Source organism: Marmota marmota, unplaced genomic scaffold (assembly GCF_001458135.2).
Source record: "Marmota marmota marmota unplaced genomic scaffold, marMar, whole genome shotgun sequence".
NCBI lineage: Eukaryota > Metazoa > Chordata > Mammalia > Rodentia > Sciuridae > Marmota > Marmota marmota.
In genome coordinates this window covers 27,797,020-27,813,470 of record NW_026000082.1, presented here as the reverse complement: position 1 = coordinate 27,813,470, position 16,451 = coordinate 27,797,020, and the positions used below count along the sequence as shown (strand labels likewise).

Genomic DNA, 16,451 nt, shown 5'->3' with positions numbered 1-16,451 from the left:
AAAAAAAAAAAAAAAAAAAAAAAAAAATATATATATATATATATATATATATATATATTTCCTTTTTTAGTTGTTAATAGAACTTTATTTTATTTCTTCATATGTGGTGCTGAGAATCGAACCCAGTGCCTCACAATTGCTAGGCAAGGGCTCCACCACTGAGCTAGAACCCCAGCCCTCTTTTCTTTTTTTTTTAAATTGATTTTATTTATTTTTTAAACTAATTTTATTTTTTAATATTTATTTTTTAGGTGTAGATGGACACAACACAATCCTTTTATTTTTATGTGGTGCTGAGGATCGAACCCCGGTCCCACCCGTGCTAGGCGGGCGCTCTACCGCTGAGCCACAATCCAGCCCTGATTTTATTTTTTAAATACACGACAGTGTAATGCATTACAATTCTTATTATACATATAGAGCACAACTTTTCATATCTCTGTTTGTATATAAAGTATGTTCACACCAATTCATGTCTTCATACATGTACTTTGGATAATGATGTCCATCACATTCCACCATCCTTGCTAATCCCCTGTCCCCTCTCTTCCCTTCCCACCCCTCTGCCCTATATGGAGTTCGTCTATTCCTCCCATGCTCCCCCTCCCTACCTTACTATGAGTCAGACTCCTTATATCAGAGAAAACATTTGGCATTTGTTTTTTTGGGATTGGCTAACTTCACTTAGCATTATCTTCAGCTCCATCCATTTACCTGAAAATGCCATGATTTTTTTCTCTTTTATTGCTGAGTAATATTCCAATGTGTTTATATGCCACATTTTTTAATCCATTCATCTACTGAAGGCCATCTAGGTTGGTTCCACAGTTTTAGCTATTGTGAATTGTGTTGCTATAAACATTGATGTGCCAGCCCTCTTTGTACTTTTTAAGACAGGGTTGCTGAGACTGGCCTCTAACTTGCAATTCTCCTTCCTCAGCTTCCCAAGTAGAATAGGTGTGTGCCATCATGCCCAGCATTATCCCTCTTGAATGTTAAATTTTTCCCCCCAGTGCAGGAGATAGAACTCATGACCTTGCATGTGCTGGGCAACTGCTCTACTACAGAGCTACATCTCTAGCCCTTAAATACTCATTTTCCTTCCTCTGGGAAGATATCAGCATGTAATTTATAAATAGATGACAGTATGAAGCACAGAGCCACAGGTAAACTAATTTTTTGTCTAGACTTCCCTAGAGAGACCCTGGATAGGTATTTGTGTCAGAAAATATTTCAGGATGAATGGTTGGGTTAAGAGAAATGCAGGTGGAATTCAACATCTTGGATTAAACTGTTTTTCAAGACTCCACTTAAGAGCAGTTTACCAACATGTTACCAATTAACACATCAAAGAAGAAAATGGCCTGGGCATAGCTTTCTGACTAATTACTTTTTTTATATTTAGGTGGGGAAAAGTGGCAATGTACCAGCAGGCACTACGGTGGATAGTACCATCACACATCCATCTGAGTTTGACTTTTACCTTTGTAGTCATGCAGGAATTCAGGTAATTTGAAAGCTGATTCAGATCATTGGCCTGATAGGAAGACATTTGCAAAATTTAGCAACTAGCTTGAGTAGACTTGTTATTAAATATTATGCTTAACTCTTTAATACTTATATTTTAAAATGGTTATCTTTTGGTCTGGGTATCTGCTTGTAGGTGTGCTAGGGAGTAATACTTCTGAGTATGAGGATTAGGTTTCAGTTTTCCTCTCAAGTAGTCCACCTATGTTAGAAAAACATTAATCCTAAAACTCTCTCTCCAGGGAACCAGCCGCCCTTCACATTACCAGGTCTTGTGGGATGACAACTGCTTCACTGCAGATGAGCTCCAGCTACTGACTTATCAGCTGTGTCACACCTATGTGAGGTGCACACGCTCAGTCTCTATTCCAGCCCCTGCATATTATGCCCGGCTTGTAGCATTTAGGGCAAGGTATCATCTGGTGGATAAAGATCATGACAGGCAAGTTTCTCAGGCACAATAAAATCTTTTTCTATTTTACCAGCATGTTAAAAAAATGAGATACTACAGAAAACTCTGAAAGATTTAAGTTTCCTTTTAGGGCTTAAATTGCACAGAAGAAATATAATTGCCTAAGCCTGTGAGAGCTCATAGTGTAACTTCTGGTCCAAGAAGTGCTCAGTCTTGTTTATACTTGTATTGTGTCTCTACAGGAGTCTGATTTGGAGCTGCCTGTGGGTTTCCCATATAGCAAATACATTTCAGTTCTGATTAGGTCCTGAGTAACCTCCAACAGTACCCAGCACAGTGCTCCTATCAGAGCAATCACAAGCCTGTAGATTCTACTTCATGCAAGGGGGTGTCCTGACTAGATCACTTTAAAAAAAAATTTTTTTTAGTTGTTGATAGACCTTTTTTTATTTGTATGCTGAGAATCGAAACCAGTGCCTCACATATGCCAGGCAAGTGCTCTGCTGCTGAGCTCCAACCCCAGCCCTGACTAGTTCACTTTGTCTTTGGTACCCTCTGGAAGAATGCACCAGAGTGAACCTGGGTGTTGGTAGGAGTGGAGCCAGACCTTCTCACCCCCAAATAGGGATCCCAAGAGAATCAGACATTTTGACCTGTTACTGAGCTACTATTAAATAGCTAAACAAGCCCTTTGCATTAATTTTCTTTTCCAAATGACCATCTGTGAAGTGTAGCCCTTTCTGGGCTCTCCCCCAAGTCTGAATTCAGCTGCTAAATAGTAGACATTCCACTGCAAGTCTATTTCTGTAAGGGTTGAAAATACACTATTATGGAAAATGCCCAGCTGTGGCTTTGTACCTTTCATTCTGTAATATACATTCATTCATTCAACACATTTATTAGGTATTGACTGTGTGCCTGGTACTCTGCTAGGTGCTAGAAATACCAAGATGAGTAAGACAGGCTTCCTGTCGATGGGGATTTTATATTTCAGTGTGGGAGACAATACAGGCAAATATAGAAGTGCAGACAGTCTGAATCAATATAGATAAAAGTGCAATAGGAGATTTATAGCTAGCTGAGAATATAGCTGGATTTGGCTCTATGAAGAAGAGAGAAGGATTCTTCCAGGCAGTGAGAACAATGGGCATAAAGGAGAGAAATCAAGTGACATGTTTGTCTGGAGCATATTAAGGGGAAACAGCAAGCCTGAGGCTGGAAAAGTATGTTAGAGCAAGATTGTCTTGTTAAATGTAAAAAGGTCTTCCTTGGATAGAATACACAGGATTTAACAGTATTGAGTATGAGTGGCAGAGGAGAGGATAAAATAAAAGATGAAAGATTTTGAACCTAAATGATAAGGATAATAATGTGAAGAGAAGTTAGAAGAGAACTCTTTATATCACATGATATTCTTAAGGAGTATATTTACAAGTTGTTGTTACCCGCCCACCCCCCCAAAAAAACAAATTTCAGAGGCCTCTCTACTTGTCCAAGGTTGTGTAGCTAGGAGGGGAAAGCAAGAAAAGATGGCTGTGCAGTAACATTTGCAGTGTCTACTATGTTCCAGCACTGTGCTAGGCACAGAGATTCATTCATTCAAAAGTTATTGAGACTATATTATGTGCTAAGCCTTACGGATACAGTGGTGAGAAAAATGGACAAAGTTCTTACTTTCTTTGAATTTACACTCCCGTGGATAAAGAAATAATTACTCAGTTAATAATTTTATTTCAATTGTGTTTAGTACCCTAAAAGAAAAGTACAGGATTCTATAAAACAATATTCCAGAAGATCCTGACGTGGACTTAAGAGGCAGGAAAGATTACTATGTAGAAAATGACATTTAACTAAATGAAGCCTAGTAGGAATTAACCAGACACAATGGTCATAGGAGTCCTTATATAGGTATCATTAAAGATTTGACTCTTATAGACATTATTTTATTTAATTATTGTAACCACCCATTAAATAAGTTGCATTACATTTTTTTTCAGTTGATGTTTAGAGAGACATAAATTATTAAAGAAACCCCAGGCTTGAGCCTAAGATCTTCTTGGATCCAGTATCATTTGTGCTGTTTGAAACAGGTGAAGTTTGAAGCACTGTTCTATGGTCATATGTGTTTTTTTTTTCCTTTATTCTCGTTACAGCGCGGAAGGCAGTCATGTGTCAGGACAAAGCAACGGCCGGGATCCTCAGGCCTTGGCTAAGGCTGTGCAGATTCACCATGATACCCAGCACACAATGTATTTTGCCTGAGAGTCTCAGAAAAAAAGAACTCAACCAGTTTGGTACCCCATACAGCCTCAAAATGTTTCAAATGCCTACCGCCTCTAGATAGAGCCAAGTTGACTTCAGTTGGTCTTCTACCAGCAGCTCGGAATAGTTGCACTGAATCTATACTTTGCAGCACTGTCTGATGCATCAACAAATTGAGCCATTTTTTTAAAGTAATAGATACTCATAGATTATCTTTTCTGATGCACTGGACAGAATTTTTACCTCAATGTGCAAAGGCTGATCAGCCTGAACTTTCTAAAGGACTTTACAAGAAAGGTTTCTATGGAATATTTTGCTAGCTGTGGTGTTCACCGCATCCCTCTAGTCTTATAAGAGAAGATTATTCCTTTTTTTCTGTGTTTATTGAGTGGGGTGTATGCATAAGTGGGAAAGAAAAACCAAACCAACTACTTCAGTTCAGTGTAACTAATTGGATGAGCCCATAGACTTTTTAATGGAGATTTCTGACTTTACCACTGTAAATGCCTTTAACGAGCATTAATTTTTGAAAGTTTTACAGAGTTTTATTAGTTTTACTACTTTATCTTATTGATCTCTGCAGACTTGTGCTGGTGCAAGTATAGACTGCTAGGCAATTGCACTATATTTGGCTGCAGATTCAAATAGGCACTTCTCTTATTCAGTTGACTTTAATGAATGTGTGACATAAACAGATGAAATGCATGTCACAGTGACAGATAATACTGCCATGGAAAAAGTACATGTTTCTCCCTGTTTGAAAAAAAAATTAGCTTTTAGTATTTTTCCAAGTTTTCAAAAGTGCCCATTTTATGCTGCTGCGGTGTGATTTGTTAGATCTAAATGATTTTTAAACTTTTCTCATAGAAAGTTAACTTTGGCAATAAACATTTTTTAAGGTCCCTCCTCTTCTTCCCCCAATGATGTAGTTTTCTAGATGAGATTTCGGTATGATTTTATCAGCTATTTCTTATATATCATAATCTGGCAATTTCTGAAACCAGTCAGAAAAGACATATATTTCCATGCCTTTTGAAAGAATTGTTTTTTACTTGTTTTATAGTCACAATCGGTGTCCTGTCATTTTGTTCTAAAATAAGCTAGAACCAGGATGCTTCCTTATTGGATAGGGTTTGCCAGTGATGTTGCACTTGCAAAAAATGTACCAGCATTGAACATTTTTTCCTGGGAATCAAATTTATTTACATAATTACTTGCAGTGCATTTTTTTTCCTTTTTCTTTCTCTTTCAACCTGAAATGTACTTGGGTTTTCCTTCCTTTTATTCAACTAAAACTGTGTAGAAAAGGTTGATTTTTCTGAAGATTCTGGAACCCACTCACAGGGAGACAGGATTCCTTTCTTGCCCAAAAAAGGGAGTTGATCTAAAGCAAGCATCAATTAAAATGTAAGGGAAAATATATTCTGTATTTAGTGTAGATAATACTTTGTAATGGACGACAGTTACATAGAGTCTTGTTAGTTCCAGCCAGTGTTTCCCAGCCCACATTTTACTGATTGATTTATTCTCCATCCTGGAACCACCGGAGTGAGAGATTAAGGGCCCTCGAGGAGCCATACTCCATTGGCTGAGGAAGATGCTGGGGGAAGAGACAGACACAATGTGGTGAAAACAATTTTGCCGCTTGTCTGGAAACTGCTGGTTGGAAACACTGGATCAGATGGTGAAGGATGTTTGCTTGAACTCATTAGTTGGTCCAAATCTCTTAAACTGGCCTTCTCAAAATCCCAGCAATATAAAGCACTGTTTTTCTTCAGTCTTTTAAACAAGCTTGTAAATACATTGAAGTTTACATTTCCATGTGCTGTTGCTCAGCGGCGCCACAAGTGTTTGCTGAGACTGGTCTCTGAGTGAGAGTTTTATAATATCTATCAAGTCCTATAGCTCATTACCATGAGTGCAGATGTCCTTAATCTCTGCAGATAGTGGGAAGAAAGCAAGTTCTGTGACTGAAGCACAACATAGGCAGGAGAGAAGAGATGGCAGATGTTAATTTCTTAAGATTTTTCCCTTTTTTGCAAATACCTCACTTGGATAATACAAATCAGGACATGTTGGTGAGGGGCTGGCTGCTGCTTTTATTCACACTTGTTCAGGGAGAGCACAGAAAATACTCTTCAGCATGGCCGCTCTGGACCCAAGAGGAGGAAAAAAATGGAAGCTTTTTAGGAGAAGAAGGACTCTTGGTGGCTGACTGGCTGGCCAGCAGGCACCACACCTGCACTTGAGTGCCTCGGGCTTGCTTCTTAAAAAACGCACAGAACGCTCACCATCTCCTGGCATCTACGGAGCAGGGAGCAAGGCCGAGTGCCCAGAAGCCCTGATACGCTTGCCTGCAGTTGGGCTGTATGCTCAACCTTGAACTGTACCATTTGTAGACCTCAGTCAGTCCTAGTACACTGGGGCCAATCAGTGTGGTGGTGGAGGAAAAGCCGGGAGGCCTATTTTTATAGGAAAACAGTACCAGTAAGGGTGCAATGCTGTCATTTTGGACAAAAAGAAGTAGGATTATTGGGGAAAAACTTGCTGAGGGGTGAATCTTTAAAAGATAATTACTGCACAATCAGAATTGCAGCAATTCCATTGCAAGCAATTCTGAATGCATAGTTTTAATTTAATTTGGCTTGACAAGCCAATAGGTAAACCCCCTTGGGACTGACTGAATCGTTATGCATGTGTCAATCAATGGGAGGTGTGCATTCTCTAGAAGTAGTGTTAGGCTGTTTGGTTTTTTAAAAATGCAGCCTGTTTAGGCACTGTCATGTGGTGTGAAAGATTTAAATGTAGCAATGCTAAAGAGTAACAATTTGAGGATAAGGAGCAGGACATTAAGAGAGTGGTGAAGACCCAAATGTTGAACTAATTATGTTTTGTTGTTGTTATTGTTAGCTGTTATAAAGCGAAACAGCTGGTGTAATGCAGCCAGCATTCTGGGCAGGCAGAACATATTCATTCTTACTGTAAATTCTATTTGCTGCTTCCAAAGGTGATGATTTACATGCAGACATGTTCTATATGGTCTGTATTTTAGGATCTGGTGCCCAGCCTATATCAGAGCTTACCTATCTGGCTGAGCTACCTATCCCTTCCCATGGGCAAAGGTTTAACAAAGCTCACCCTCTCCACCCTGTCCTAGCAACCCTTTATGGTGTGCTGTAAGGTTTTCTTGCTCAATAGCAAGGTGGTTACTCTGCTTTCATTTTAAGAAGGTGGAGGCTGAGGGCATTGTATCAATACTGCTTCAACTCCAAGAATTTTTCCTTGTAAAATTAAAGGAAAGAGCTTGTTATCTACCAATTAACCGTTTTCTTATCCCTTGCTATTGACATATTCATGCTCTTTCATGTCTAGTGGCTGAAAATGTTTGCATTGGTTCATTTGACTAATGGTGTGATTTTTGTTCCTCTACTGTTAGACTTGTAATGTTTTAAAATGTATTTTATTAAATTTGGACTGGATGTATGTCTCTAGCAATACGAGGTACTTTCTAAGCTATTAAGGGAGGGGTTGTATCCCCATGTGGAGATAAGATAATGGTTGTTTAAATTTGCAAATTTTTTTTTGGCCTGCAGGGATATTTTGTGTTCATGTGTCCAAAAAAAAAAAAAAAAAGGAGAATAAATTGGCATTCTTGTGCCAAAAGTTGTTTTTCTTGTCAGTTGTCTAATAACTATGGAGTACACTGTAATGGCAACACACATGTTGCTTTTTAAAACCAATTTCCTCAGCTTGAAAAATTCGACAAAGAAGAAAAATGGGAAAACTTTGTTTTGAACTTCTGGGTCACCGTATTTTAGGAATTGCTATATGAGAATTTTAGAAGAGTTTCTCAGCAACATTTCACAAATGGAAATTTTTATAAGATTCATCAGAATTTTGGATTCAGCTCTCAATGGGAAGATCTATTTCAGTGAGGTCTTAAGAAAAATTTAAGTCCCAAGACAGGGCCATGTCCACATACTTACATTTAAAAGACTGAGTTCTCCAGGAAGTTTTCTAAATCCAACCAACCTGAGGTTTTCCAGTCTCATGTTTTTTTTTAAATTTAATTAATTTACTTATTTATTTTGAGATAGGGCCTCACTATGTTACCCAGTCTGACCTAGAAATCTCTGCCCTCCTGCCTCAGCCTCTCAAATAACATGTGCCAGTGTGCCCAGTTCATTTCTTTTTGGAATTCCTTACCAACAAAACCCTTTTGCTAAGTCATGGTAAGGAAATGTGGAAATTTTCAGATATGGCCCTTATTCTCATGGAACTTTACAGTACCAGAGAAGAAAGTCTTGCATATAACTAACTCTACTAGAAGGTGAGTTTTTCTTTTTTGTTTTTCTATCAGCACAATATTTCCTTCATACTTGTCACTTATCAAACATTTATCATGAACTCGGTACATGCCAAACTGTACTTAGGTTCTGGGAACACAGAAGAGCAAAATCTCATTTTTTATTTTCTTGTAGTATCGAACATAAGGTGCTCTACTGTTGAGCTATGTCCCCAGTCCTTTTTTCATTTTTTATATTGAGATAGGGTCTCACTAAGTTGCCCAGGCTGGTGTCGAACTTGCCATCCTCCTGCTTCTCAAGTATCTAGGATTATAGGTGTGCACCACCACACCCTGCTGAAAAGAGTTCATGCTAGCTAGCCTTTTTCCATCTGTGGTGCTACAGGCTGAGAAACTCTCCTCTAAACTCCCAGCTGTGCAGTTAAACCACTCACTGCCGTCAGTGCAAGTCTTTTGATGCAAGAAGACTGTCAGGATCATGGAGCACTGCAAGCATAGCTCATAACTGGGCTCAGCAAGATTAACTGAGGTCTGCTGGAGATGTTCGAGCCACGTGTGCTGCAGTCCGTTCCTGGAGCCTTTTCTGCTTCTGTGCAAGGAGCTGTTTGCTGGCTGGACATCTGGTCCATGTGAAGGGTGGTGGTGATGTGGCCCAGATTTACACTATCAGAAAATTCATCTCCAAAGCTCTGGTGGTCTATTACCAGAAATATGTGGATGAGGTTTCCAATGAGGAGATCAAAGACATCCTCATCTAGTATGATGGAACATGACAAGCAGCTGACCCATGTTGCTGTGAATCCAAAAAGTTAGGGGGCCCATCCTCTCTTCTAGAAATCCTATGGGCTAGCCCATCACAAGGATCAGGATTCATCTTTGTAATAATATATAATTTTAAGGTTAAAAAAAAGTTCATTCTAATATGACATGGGGTGGAGGAGGAAGCATTGAGATTAACAGTATTGGAGTGCCAAGTGTATGTCAGTCACTTTATGTTGACATCTTTATACACACACACACACACACACACATATATTTTTTTAGTTGTAGTTGGATACAGTACTTTTTAAAAAATTTTTATGTGGTGTTGAGGATCGAACCCAGCGCCCCGTATGCACTAGGCGAGTACTCCACTGCTGAGCCACAACCCCAGCCCCTCTATTGACATCTTTAGTCCCAGCAACAGTCCTTTGAGACTGACAGTAGTATCCACTTTTAAAGATAAGGAATCATGAGGCTAGAGGTATAGTTTGGAGATACAGCACGGGGCTCCCATGTGTAAAGCCCTGGGTTCAATGCCCAGTACCACAACCAACCCCCCCCGCCCCGAAAAAGAAAAGATCTGAAAGTATCCATTAGAATTTGCAGCAGGAAAATTAGAGGTGACCCTGGGGAAAGCAATGTCTGTTGCTGAAGGGGGCAGACCTTGACTTTAGAAATCTGAGGAAGCTATAGTACAGACCCTCTAGTTAGTGATTGGATGTAACAGGAAAAAATGAATTTCAATGTTAGCTGGAGTGGGAAGTAGTTCATTTTTCAGAATGGGAGAGATTTCAGCATATATATGCTCTGGGGAAGGAGCAAATAAAGAAGCAGAAATTGGAAATACTGGAAAGGAAAAAAATGATAGAGGGAGCACTTGAAGGAAGTTAGAGGGAAAGATCCAACACATAAGCAGAAAAACTGAGAAAAACAAAAGTGAGAGGAGGCTGTATGTCATAGCATTTTCTAACTTTTTTGAACTATAATGTACATATAATAAAGTATCATAAGTTATCAGTTCAAATCATAAGTTATCAGTTCAAATTTTCTCCAAGGAAAGACATTCATGTAATTCTCAGCCAAATTTAAAAACAGAAACTTATCAGTGCTCCAGAAGGCCCCAGGACCACTAGAAGTGGTAAGATAGTCACTACCTAAATCTATTCTTCCTAAAGTTAATCACTCTCTTTTAAAAACAGTTTTAATGAGGTTAATTGATATATATATAAAGCTGCACATATTTAATGTATACGATTTAGTAGATTTGAACATATACCTGTGAAACAGATACTGCAGTCAAGATTATAAATATATCCTTCAATAGCCACAATTTTTTTAAGGTACTGGGGATTGAACCTAGAGCCTGGTGCATGCTAAGGAAGTATTCTACCACCTAATTACATCCACAACCCTTTTAATTTTTTATTAAGAGTCTTGCACAGTTGCCCAGGTTGGTCTCAAACTTGTGATCCTCCTGCCTCATCCTCCTAAATTGCTGCGATTACCGTTCAGGCCTTTGTAGAATCCTCTCCCATTGAGTGCAAATAGGACTTGCAATTTGGTTTCTAACCAACAAAATATGGCAAAGGTGATGGAATGTCCCTGTGATTACATTGAGTTCTATGAGACACACTCTGCCTTACTCACTCTGGAGTCATTCCTCTCTCTGTCTTTCTCCTTGCTGGTCATATTAGAGAAACCCATGTGGCAAGGACTTGTGCGGAGGCTGTAGGAGTTAAGGATGTCCTCCAGCTACCAACCAAGAAAAAAACAAGTTCCCACTTACACAGCTGCAGAAAACTGAATGCTGCTAACAACCATGTGAGCTGGAAAGTGGATTCTTTCCCAGTCAAGGCTCCAGATGAAAACCAGTTCTGGCCTTTGACCACTTGCTTTTCAAAACAAGTGCCAGGTGAATTTAAAGTAGGTCATCTTTTCAACAATTGATGCTGGAAACAATTAAATAAAGCTAAACCTTTATTTCTCACCACACTAAAACATTAGCTCAAAATGTATCATAAACCTAAATGTAAAAGGTAAATATAAGAATATCTTAGTGATCTTGAGTTTGATAAAGATTTTAAAAAATGTAACACAAAAGCATCAACTATGAAAGTAAAATATCAATACACTGAATTTCATCAAAATTATTTTTTGTTCTTCAAGAGACCTGTTATAAGCTGGGCAAGGTGGCACACACCTGTAATCACAGCAACTCAGGTGGCTGATGCAGGAGGATCACAAGTTCAAAGCCAGCCTCAGCAATTTAGAGAGAAGCCTTGAGGAACTTAATGAGGCTGTGTCTTAAAATAAAAAATAAAAAGGGCTGGGGACGATGGTTAAGTGTCCCTGGTTCAATCCCTAGTATAGAAATAAAAATTTAAAAAGTTATGCACTTACTCGTAAGACCCAAACATTTTCCTCCTAGGTGTTTACCCAAGAGAAATTAAAATATCCAGAGACTTAGAGACAAATGTTCATAGCAGTTTTATTAGTAATGGTCCCAGAGTACAAACTATCCATAAATCCATCAACATGTGAGATACATAAATTGTCATGCTGTATATCCATACAATGGAATACTACTCAGCAATAAAAAGAAAGGAACTATTGATACACCCAAGGGTGAATCACAAAGTAAAGTAGCAAGTGAAAGAAGCCAGGCTCTCCTCCCCTGCAAAAATGTTCCGGTATGAAAACAAACCAATGGCAACAGAAAGTATATCAGTGGTTGCAGAAGAGAGGAGGAGGAGGAGGAATAGGAAGCAAAGCGACAGAAGGAAACTTTAAGGGGCAATGTGTATGTTATTATCTTGATTGTGGTGGTGGTTGCTTGTGTGCACACTTATGGTAAAACTCATCAGATTGCACATTTTAAATACGTCCGGTTTACTGAGTGGCAATTACACAGCAATAGAATTTCTGGGGTTAGGGAAGAGTAGGAATTCTAGATTTCTGTAGACCTAGTATCTCACAGTAAGGGTGGAGGGAGGGAGGTCGCGCATGCTCAGATCTTCCTCAGTGCTCACCAATCAGATACTTGTTGCGCGACGGGGCGGGGCTGGCGTGGAATGCAAACGCACGAGGACTCTATGGTGGAAAGAGTGGAAGGCGAGCCTGCCCAGCTAGCAAGTCCCTCTGAGTACCCTAGGGTTCACAGGACTTTGTGGCTTTAATTCTGAGGGCACAGCGATTGAAGGACTCTATGCAGGCAAGTGATTTAATCTGGAGTCAGAAACATTTTGAAGTTGCGTGGAAAATGGACTCAGGTGGTTGGGAAACGACCTCAAGAACAGGCTGAGGAGCTATATTATTATTATTATTATTATTGTTATTATTATTATTAGATGCCTGGGATTGAACTCAGGGGCACTCAACCACTTAGCCACATCTCCAGTCCTGTTTTGTATTTTTATTTAGACACGGGGTCTCACAGAGTTGCTTAGCGCCTCGCCGGTTGCTGAGGCTGGCTTTGAATTCGCAATCCTCCTGACTCAGCCTCCCGAGCCTTTGGAATTATAGGCGTGCGCCACCGCGCCCAGCCTAATATATTATTAATTAATTAATTTTTGTCAATCTTTCCATTCAACCGTGAACCCTGCAGAGAAAGGACTATCTCATTTTTAACCTCCAAAGCATCCCTTCCCTACCCTTATCTCTTTGCCCGCGCCTGTGGTTCAAACTTTTTTGTCAAGGAGTTGGCTAATCTCAGGTCACACAGTTTGTAAAAGTAAGGATTCAGATCTAGCTCTTTTTAACACCAAATCTTGAGGTCTTTGACTTGCTTCTTGCACAATGAGAATCTAAAAAGATTTGGTATTTATTTTAGGATTCATGTTGGATCCATGCAATGATGTTAGCCCTAAAATATCCGGTGTAAGTAATGGGGGATTTCCAAGGGTGCAAGGAGGACTTTGTGTGTTTTCCAAAGTCACACAGGATCAATTCAATAAGTGTGACCCACTCTTTTATAAGAACTGTGTTTGGCACAGGATAAATTATGTGTGGAGGGTGAACATTGTACCTGCCCTTGCATAAAACAGACAACAAAAGAGTGTACTTAGTGCTTTGATGGGAAACTTCTGAGATCTTCAGTTTTTATTTTTTTCCTAAAGTTTTGATATTTTGGGGTGGAGTGCTTGCCTGGCATGAGGGAGGCCCTAATTCATCTCTAATCCCACAATAAATAAATAAAATAAATAATAAAATTTTGAAATTTTGTGATGAGCATGTGTGTATATTTTCTTCTTAATGTGCTAAAGTGCAGAGTGTAGTCTCTTTCTCTCTAGAAACTTTAGTTTGAGCAAGTTTTTTTGTATTAGATCTTTGGTAATTTTTTCTTCATTTTCCTCCCTCTGGTTAATTGGATACTTGGCAGGGAGTGTACTGGGGATTGAACCCAGGGGTGCTTTACCATTGAGCTATATCTCCTGCTCACTCCCCACCTCATTTTTTTTTTTTTTTTTGCGAGTGAGTGGGGGGACAGAGCCTTCTTAATTTGCTGAGGCTGGCTTGGACTTGTGATCCACCCGCCTCAGTCTCCCTAGTAGCTGTGTTTAGTTGTGCACCACTGATCCTAACTCCAAATTGGATCTTCCACTAGTCGTATAGGACCTAGTGAATGGCTCCTATAATTTTATTTTATTTTCTCTTCTACATTTTCCATTTCTGCTTTTTGTCCTACTTTCTGAGATAATTTCCTCAATTTTGTTTTTCATCTCATTTGTGAATCTAAAATCTTTGCTATTTTATTATTTTCCTTTAATTGAAATTTAAAATCTATTATTTTCCTATTGTCATAGTCTCTTTTAAAAAAAATTTTTTTTAGATGTTGTGGACCTTTATTTTTTTCATTTATTTGTATGCAGGGGCTGAGAATTGAACTCGTGCCTCACCATGCTAGGCAAGTGTTCTACCAATGAGCCACAACCCCAGCCCCTGTCATAGTCTCTTGTTTAATGAAACCAGCATCTTTCTTTTTTAAATTTTTTTTAGTAGTTGGACACAATCCTTTTATTTATTTATTATTATTTTTAAAATTTTTATTGTTGGTTGTTCAAAACATTACGTAGTTCTTGACATATCATATTTCACACTTTGATTCAAGTGTGTTCTGAACTCCCATTTTTACCCCGTATACAGATTGCAGAATCACATCGGTTACACATCCACTGATTTACATATTGCCATACTAGTGTCTGTTGTATTCTGCTGCCTTTCCTATCCTCTATTATCCCCCTTCCCCTTCCCTCCCCTCCCATCTTCTCTCTCTACCCCATCTACTGTAATTCATTTCTCCCCCTTGTTTTTTTTCCCTTTCCCTTCACTTCCTCTTGTATGTAATTTTGTATAACCATGAGGGTCTCCTTCCAATTCCATGCAATTTCCCTTCTCTCTCCCTTTCCCTCCCACCTCTCATCCCTGTTTAATGTTAATCTTCTTCTCATGCTCTTCCTCCCTACTCTGTTCTTTTATTTATTTTTATGTGGTACTGAGGATTGAACCCAGGGCCTCAAACATGCTAGGCAACCATTCTACCACTGAGCCACAACCTCAGCCGCCCCCCCCCCCCAAACCAGCATCTTTTCTCTTTCTTTTTCTTTTTGGCCTCTGCTAGGGATGGAATCCAGGACCTTGGGCTATACTCCTTTTTTTTTTTTTTTTTCATGGTACAGGGGATTGAACCCAGGGGTGCTTAACCACTGAGTCATATCCCCCCTTTAAATAATTTTTCATTTTGAGACAGTATCTCACTGAGTTGCTGAAGCTGGCTTTGAACTGCGATCTTCCTGCCTCAGGCTTCCTAGCTGCTGGGATTATAGGTGTGTGCTACTGTGTGTGGCTTCTTTTTTATCTTTTTGAGGCTATAAAATACAATTTTGGTAAGGAAAGAATATTTCTTGCATTCTCTTTGAGCAGCTGTATTTCCTCTGAGTTGTATTAACTATTGGTTTTCTTTTCTGATTTTCATGTTGGGACTTTCCTCAAGTAATGTTAATAGCCAACATTTATCGGGGATTTATGTTGTGGGCAAACATTTTTCAATATTATTTTATTTAATTCTTATAACAACTAATGAAGTAGGTGTTGCCATCTCCAGTTTATAAATGCTGTAATGGAAGAAGTAGAGCTTGAGTAATCTAACAAAGGTCACACAAACATTACAGTTGGTGAAGCTTGCTAAGTGCAGTGACACATTCCCATGATCCTAATGATTTTGGAGGCTGAGGTGGGAGGATCATTTGAGCCCATATCAGTCTGGGCAATTGAGAAAGACCCCCTATTTTAAGTAATATAAGTAAAGTAAATAAATAAGCTAAGATATTAATTGGTGTGCTTTGAGACTAGGGCATTTTTTAAAATATATTTTTAGTTGTAGATGGGCACAATACCTTTATTTTGTTTTATTTGTTTTTTTGATGGTGCTGAGGATCAAACCTAGTGCCTCACATTTGTGAGGCAAGTGCTCTACCACTGAGCCACAACCTCAGCCCTAGGGCATGGTTTTAACCAGTATTCTTCTTCTTTTTTTGTAGATGGACAGAATGCCTTTATTTTTTTAATATTTATTTTTTAGTTGTAGTTGGACACAACACCTTTATTTCACTTATTTATTTTTTTATGTGCTGCTGAGGATCGAACCCAGGGTCTCACGTGTGAGGCGAGTGCTCTACCCCTGAGCCACAACCCCAGCTCCATAAATGCCTTTATTTTATTTGTTTATTTTTATGTGGTGCTGAGGATTGAACCCAATGCCTCATGCATGCTAGGCAAGCGCTCTACCACTGAGCTACAGCCCCAGCCCCTAACCAATATTCTTATCTACACTGCCTCAGGTTTAAGAGTGAGACCTGGCATCTGGTTAAGGGTGGTAGATTATACACCACCTTTATCTCTTTTAACTCCAATAACCCCATAACAACAATAATAAATGAATTTGTTTTTCAGGAAAAAAAAAAGGCTGGGGGAGGGGTCACAAAACCTTAAGGACATAGAACAAAGGAAAGGAGAAAGCAAGAACAATTTTTTTGGAAGTTGGAAAGTCTATGGACCAGCAGTAACTGACTTAGCACATTCCAGAAAACTAAGTCTTAAAATGACCTGGGAGAAAGCCAAAAGGCAAAACAATTTTTCCTGCAGACTATCTCCCGCACCCCCCCCCCTGCCCATACATAGACGCAG

The 16,451-nt window shown here is 39.2% G+C and overlaps 1 protein-coding gene across 2 annotated transcripts in view; it reads left to right on the top strand.

The window, feature by feature from the left end:
• Positions 1-7,867, top strand: part of LOC107141958 (argonaute RISC component 4) — a 34,495-nt gene extending 26,628 nt beyond the window's left edge. Inside the window, exons 15-17 of one of the 2 annotated variants that reach the window (XM_015485275.2) lie at positions 1,406-1,507; positions 1,770-1,969; positions 4,093-7,867. In XM_015485275.2, the coding sequence (XP_015340761.1) occupies positions 1,406-1,507; positions 1,770-1,969; positions 4,093-4,201 (411 nt within the window). In that variant the 3' untranslated portion in view covers positions 4,202-7,867. The remainder of the gene's footprint in view (positions 1-1,405; positions 1,508-1,769; positions 1,970-4,092) is intronic. The other variant, XM_048815764.1, reaches the window with a different exon arrangement.
• Positions 7,868-16,451: the final 8,584 nt, after the last annotated feature.